Raw genomic sequence first — 7,052 nt, 5'->3', positions numbered from 1 at the left:
AGTCAAATAACTCAGACTAACTGGTTAGTCAAATTTGGCATCTACATGACTGTATTTTCATACCGTCACATTTCTCAAACGTATCCTATAGGTGTGACTTTTAGGGACCAGTTGATCACCGCCATCTGTATGACAATAACGTCAAACTTATCTAGCAAGCCAACCGTTATTGATAAACGTGGACCAACTGATTATGATACAAAAGTATACCCTTTGATCCTTTTAGAGATTTATAAGTCCTTGCACTAACTGTTAAGGACACCAGCCCCAACAGACTGGTCGATTACATAGGCATATTGTGAGACAATTTGTCGGACAGTGACCGTTTATAGAGTCCTTTTGTTGCTAGGTCGTGGCGAGGACTTCTATTTATTCCTTCGAGTCAATTCTTTAGACTGGTGACTATTTGTCTGAGTTGGTACGGTTTTCCGGTGGCTTTGGTTTTTGTTCTAGGTCGCACCGTAAAAGGAGGCCGATGAGCATTTACTGGGTCATTGTGATCTGTATCGAATGAAGAAAATAGGTCAACGGGATTGTCCTTTTAAGTCATATTTTATCTCAAGACCACTCGAGGAGAGATGATGGTGAACGCGTGGCCACGCTCGGATGAGATCTATAGTAGATTATCCGGTCAGACAGTCATTCTCCTGATCGAGGAAACCACTTTATGATATGATCACGTGCAAGAACGACCTGGAAGACATATTGCATTGAGTGGGAGATATTATTGGACAAGAGAATTGGTAACGCACACTTGTGTCAGACAAGTGGGAGATTGTTGGAGTAGTGTCCTCCACAATGAGTGCGTTTACATAATAAATCTCGTAAAAGGAATATCAGGGATTTATTTATTTATTTGTCAGCTGGTCATCGTTAATCGGTAATGATTGGTTGACTAGAGTTTGACATTACTGTCGTGTGACGGCGGTGATCAGCTGATCCCTTTAGGTCACACCTATAGGATGACGCCCAAATAGAATAAATTAATTGTTTGTATGAGATACGAGATAATTAATTCCTTGTATTATTTGACTTTTAATTAGTCACGTAAATGTATTATTTGATGACGGGTTACGAACTCGGGACAAGGAGATTTATTATTTAATTATCTGATATTTAAATAATAAATGATTATAATTTATTAATTAATTGTTAATTAATTAATTTTATACGATATGTGTATATTGTTTGAGGTGGAATTTATTAGCTATTTATATTTTACAAGAGGTTGTAAAATTAGCTAAGTGGGATAATATTGACACATTGTATGTTGATAAAATGGTCTTATGATTACTTAATGGTTAATAAGTTATTGGTAGTTAATTTGTGTTATTTAAGTGTTAAATAATTAAATTAATATTTAATTATGTAAGATAATTAAATATAAGACTTATAAGCATTTGTGGGGCAAATGTCGAAAACCGAAATGGACCCATATAAGTCCACTATGATTGGTTTTTTGAGAGGACAACAAGTGTCCATTAAGTGGCAATTTCCACTTAGTTTTGTTCCCAACTTTTGCCTATAAATACCCACTAAATCACACCATTTCTTAGGTTGAAAAAATTTGAAGAAAAACTTAGTCTTTGAGGCTATAAAATTTTGGTGCTTCTCCTCCAAAAAAGACCATCTTTTCCTTCTTATTTTATTCATCTTTTTCATCCAAAAACACATATAAAATTTACTAATATCAAATATACAAATAAACAAGGTTACTACTACATTTACCTAGTTAGTATTTTAGTAGTATTTTGGGTTAGTCTTGGGTGCCACCTTAGGAGATTACCTATATTGGTAATTAAGGTGTTGGAGGATCATCCTTGTTGGATTAGCTCAAGAACAACATCTAGGAAGGAGTCCTTGAGTTGTGCCCATTTTTGCCTTATAACAATGTAAGGAATTCTTGTCTTAAGATGGTTTTATACCAACTCTTTTTTTGCATGCATGTAGATTTAGACTAAACAAAATTAGTATGTAATTTTGATATCATAAGATGACTATTATTTAGTCTAAATAACTAACAGATGGATTACCTGATGATGAAGACGGGAAAGGGAACAGTGAAGCCGATGAAGATTAAAGGGGAAGAAGATTGAGGGTTTAAGAGAAGAGAGTTTTTAAAATGATTTGGAGTGATTAATGAGAGTGGAAGAGAGACGTTGGGGTTATAAAGAGGAGAGAGGGAGTTGGGTGCGGAGAAAGAGGAGAAAGGCGGCTTGCATGGGAAGGAGTAAAAAGGCGGCGTAGGGTTTTAAACATTTGGTTATGTAAATTCCTTGTTCGGTACTAGAAAGCGTACTTCACAAGAAATTTGGGGCAAACTGTTTGGGCTAAAAATAACATAATACAGAAAGCCCACTTGGTAAAATAAAGATTATAAAGAAGAGGTGAGGAGGAAGGGAGCCCGCGGTCAGGAGAAGGGAGAACGGGCATGAGAAGGATCAAGAGCCCGTCATGAAAGGTGCCCGCGTTAAGGAGAAGAGTGTCAGGGAGAAGTTAGGGAGAAGTTAAGGAGATCGGGGAGAATTGGTAAGGGAATTCGGATTTGGAAAGGAGTCCTTATGGAAATAATATTCCCTTTCCATATTCAAGGTAGGACATATCTAGGGTTCTTACCCTATAAATAGCCAAGGAAGGAAATCAAAAAGGGCATTCACTCATCCATATAATCATTCAAGGTTATATTCAAGACAACCACATCACGACATACCATTCACAAAGAAACTCCGTAAGAGATCTTGCAGGCCTGATACCTAACGCCAGCAAGATTAGCATAAACGTTATCATTGTAATCATCCTCCTATTCATATAGTGCAATACTTGGCAGTGTACCGTCCCTCCCGCGGTTGTTCCCACATTGGGTTTTCCGCGTCACCAAAATCTTACGTGTCAATTTACATTACGCACTTTATTTCCCGTTTACTTATTGACATACAAATCAACATACAATCGACCAACGAATATAGACTACATTGACCCTAAATCGACTTAGGTAAAAAAGACCTAAACAACTATAACCAATAATGCAGTTCAAAGAATAATGATCAAAAGTAATCCACCTCAAATCCGTCACCTAAATACAACATTGTAATTTAATTACTAATTATTCGATTCACTTAAATAATTCAACTAATTATATATATTAATTATACTAATTACACATCAACTATATTAATTATATTATCACATAATTTAATAATTTAAAACCCATCTTAAATTACATAAACTCATCAGAATTACATGGACTAACCCGTGTCCCAAATCCTTTGAACAATATCCACGACAACCGCCCAAAACCCGTGTATATAGCCCAAATCCAACATCCACCATACCATGCCACCACACCACCGAGAGCCATCACCGCCAGTAGCTCCACCATGGCCCAAACACCAGCCCTAACCTCCACACGGGGTCACCAGACCACGCCCTAGCCAACCAACACAATAGACACCAACAATAACAACAAACACACCTATAAACACAAACACGCAACACCCACAATTAACAACCACCTCTGCCACCAGTGGCCACCACCGTGGTCCTCCTCTAACTCAAGGTGGACCCACTGGTCATACCATCCCCCAGGGTCATGGTCAAGCCGACCTAATTGGGGTCATAATCCCTTAACTCAACCCGACAGCAACAACATCAACACCACCCTTGATCTTCGCATTCCGGCCACCACCATAAAGACCCACCACCTCTGACCACCACCATCATCACATATGACTCACGGTGGTTAAAAAGGTGGCTTCCTCTTCCACTCGTCGCAACTACACCGGCCACGGTGCCCATATTAAGACGGTCACATACAAACACCCACATCTCCCCTGTTTTCGCGAAACTCCGTCAAACCTCGTACCAAGTGCGGCTTTCAACCACCCTAGAGCCACCACTTTGGTTGACGCACCACCAAGACCCTACCATACCAATCTCAGGTTAGACGAGTCAGACTAGGGGTTGAAAACCCGTGTTCATCGTGTAACCAACAACCCATAACCATCATATGAAAATACGACCAACCATCCCTAAAACCACCGCCTTTGCCACCCTTAACCTTCCACATAAGCTTACCCAACACTAGGAACCACCCTACCCCAAACTCAGGTTAGTCAAGCCTCGGTTTTGGTTCGAAACCTTATAAAACATGTAAAATAACATAAGCAACCACCCGTACAACAACTCGTTAAAAACCCCTTTCCCACTGGTCACTAGTGGTCAAAGATGGTCCACAGAGGTCCCCTAATGGCCTTCGTTCAAGTTATGGCAGCGACACGTCAATTGGTGGTCTAATTAACAAATTATAACGATCTTAAGATGAGTATGTTATGAGATGGTCTTAACATGAGACGATAATTAAAAGCTGAGTTCTTCTTCCTCTTTCCTTCTAGATCTCCCTCTCTCCCTATTATTGGTGAGATTATGAATTTTATGAGTGAACTGGGTCTCTTATTAGGTCATACCATGTATTTATAGTGATAAGGTAGGTCTTATAGAGCGGTATTAGGAAACTATGAATTATTATTATTGTTATTATTATCGTTATTATTATTATTATTACTATTATTATTTTTTTTATTTTTTTAGTGCAAGAAAGTTATGATCCTCTTATTCATCCACCAAGGGGAAAAATAAAGGATACAAGTGACTTCCAACAAAGCAATAACCACAAAAGGCTTAAGTAACTTAAGCCCTATTAAAACTATGAACTAGACAATCAAATTGCCTAGCAAGCGACTACTAACTACCTTCTTAATTTGGCACACAAAATGATAACCAGCATGCTCAAGTCCTTGGAAGATCCTTTGATTGCGTTCAGACTAAATTGTATGTATAGTGGCAGCAATGCAACTACTATACCAGGCAGCCTTCCAGTGTCTCCTATGCTGCCTGCTTGTAATCCAACACATCTCCTGCAAACTATTCATGCTCCTGTTGGGCAATCCAAGCTATCTCAAGACCTCAGTCCAGATTTCATATTCAAGCTGGCACTTAAAAACAGATGTTGATGGCTTTCATTATCCCGCTTACAGAGGACACACATATTGATAAGATATAACCCTTTGTGAATTAGGACGGACACTGAGCTGCTTGAGAGCACGAGTCCACAGTAAGGGAGGTCTATGAGTTCGAAACCAATGATAAGCCTTGGATATGCTAAATGTACCTCTGTCAGTCCAGGAGTTCAGAAGATTCATAGCATTTGAAGGACCCACAGACCTGCTCAGAATCATATTCTTCAAAGCAATAATACTTCGGATGCTTTCAGAGAAGTGCGGCTTACTACTTAAATCCCAGAATGCCATAGTAGGGCGAAGGTAAGCCTTGACCAAAGAGGTCCAAAGTCCCTGTTTATTATGATAAAAAAAACCCAGATCCATTTTGCCAATAAGGCTTTATTCCAAGACAGCAGTTCCTTGATGTCAAACCTTCCTTCAAGCCAAGGAGAGCAGATGCTATCCCAACTTTTGTGGACCCACTTTTTGTGCCCCTCATTTATCCCCCAGAAGAAGTCGTTGCTCATCTTATTCAGGCGCTTGAGAATAGTGTGAGGCAGCAAAACATTGGCACACCAAAAAGCTTACAAGCCAAAGACTAATGAGTTAAGAAGTCGAGCCTTGCCAGCAAAGGAAATAAACTTAGTAGCCCAATGTTGAACATTATTTTGCATCTTAGTGAGTAGGAGCCCATACATATCAGCAGTATTCCTAGCTGTATGAAGAGAGAGACCAAGGTACCTAAAAGGGAACACCCCTTCAGTAAAGCCAGTGGAAAGAAGAATTTGTTCCTTAATGTCAGTAGCAACACCTCCAAAGTAGATATCAGTTTTCTCTCTATTAGCATGGAGCCCAGACCAAGAAGAAAACTTAGTGAGAGTTTGTAAAACAACCATTACAGATAGTACATCTCCTCTGATAAACACCATCAAGTCATCAGCAAAAATGAGATAAGTTAATCTAAGTTTTGAGCATTTGGGGTGGTACGAAACGAGAGGCTGGTTGCAAATTTTCCTAAGATACCTGGACAAAATCTCCATGCTCAACACAAAGAGGTAAGGGGAGAGGGGACCCCCCTGCCTAACCTCACTATTCCCTTGTAAAAACCCATGGATAGATCCATTGAGCTTAATAGAAAACCAGGAGGTGGAGATACAGCCCATGATCCAAAGAATGAACTAAGGAGGGAAGTGAAGGGCATTTAGCATATTTTCTATAAAGCTCCATTGTAAAGAATCAAAGGCTTTCCTTATATCCACCTTAATAAGACATCTAGGGGAGATGAACTTCCTGTCATAACCCTTTACCAGTGATTGAGAAAGCATAATATTTTCATGGATACATCTCCCTTGGACAAATGCAGCTTGCTCAGGCCCAATAAGAGAAGGCATCACAGCACTAAGTCTCTTAGTCAGAATTTTGCTGATAGTTTTGTAGAGAGTAGTACATCAGGAGATAGGCCTAAAATCAAGAATAGAGTTACTAATCTTCTTTTTAAGAATAAGAGTAAGCAAGGTAGCATTAGCCTGCTTGCTCATCTTGCCAGATTTGAAGAAAGCTTGGACAGTCTTACAAAAATCCTCTCCAACATAGTCCCAGGAGGATTTAAAGAAGGCAGAGGAGAAACCATCAGGGCCAAGACTCTTCTCAGAGCCAATTTCAAAGAGAGCAGTCTTAATTTCAGCATTATTATTATCTTTATTATTATTATTATTATTATTATTATTATTATTATTATTATTATTATTATTATTATTATTATTATTATTATTATTATTATTATTATTATTATTATTATCTTTATTATCTTTATTATCTTTATTATCTTTATTAATATTATCTTTATTGATATTATTAATATTATCTTTATTGTTATTATTATTAATATTATTATTAATTTTTTTTTTGCCAAGAATTTACCTCCATTTTTATCATCCAATAATGGGAAAAAGATGGAGTAGCCTTACAAAACTATCCACTAGCTTGGCACGAAGGTGCCAAGCAAAGTACCCACTAACTATTTAGATGCTCAACTAGGGTATTGTATACACTATC

General features: G+C 38.3%; 1 protein-coding gene across 1 annotated transcript; it reads right to left on the bottom strand.

Annotated features, from left to right (window-relative positions):
• Positions 1 to 5,027: 5,027 nt before the first annotated feature.
• LOC141640054 (uncharacterized) lies at positions 5,028 to 6,160 on the bottom strand. Its single transcript, XM_074449014.1, has 3 exons — positions 6,021 to 6,160; positions 5,586 to 5,912; positions 5,028 to 5,220 (listed from the first exon to the last, which is right to left on the bottom strand). Exons 1-3 carry the CDS (start codon positions 6,158 to 6,160, stop codon positions 5,028 to 5,030), a joined length of 660 nt encoding a protein of 219 aa, XP_074305115.1.
• Between the last annotated feature and the right edge of the window lie 892 nt (positions 6,161 to 7,052).

The sequence above is a fragment of the Silene latifolia genome, unplaced genomic scaffold (genome assembly GCF_048544455.1).
Source record: "Silene latifolia isolate original U9 population unplaced genomic scaffold, ASM4854445v1 scaffold_70, whole genome shotgun sequence".
Classification (NCBI taxonomy): Eukaryota; Viridiplantae; Streptophyta; class Magnoliopsida; order Caryophyllales; family Caryophyllaceae; genus Silene; species Silene latifolia.
Note: the sequence above shows the minus strand (reverse complement) of the source record. Positions and strands in the feature narration are given on the sequence as shown.

Bases quoted from the DNA above. Each gene is read 5' to 3' on its own strand.
- LOC141640054 (XM_074449014.1), bottom strand. From the start codon at position 6,160: ATGGGCTGTATCTCCACCTCCTGGTTTTCTATTAAGCTCAATGGATCT. The intron at 5,913-6,020 runs GTATCTTAGGAA...GGTGTTTATCAG, and splicing joins AGCATGGAGATTTTGTCCAG to AGGAGATGTACTATCTGTAA. The intron at 5,221-5,585 runs GTAAGCTTTTTG...GATTCTGAGCAG, and splicing joins AACTCATTAGTCTTTGGCTT to GTCTGTGGGTCCTTCAAATG.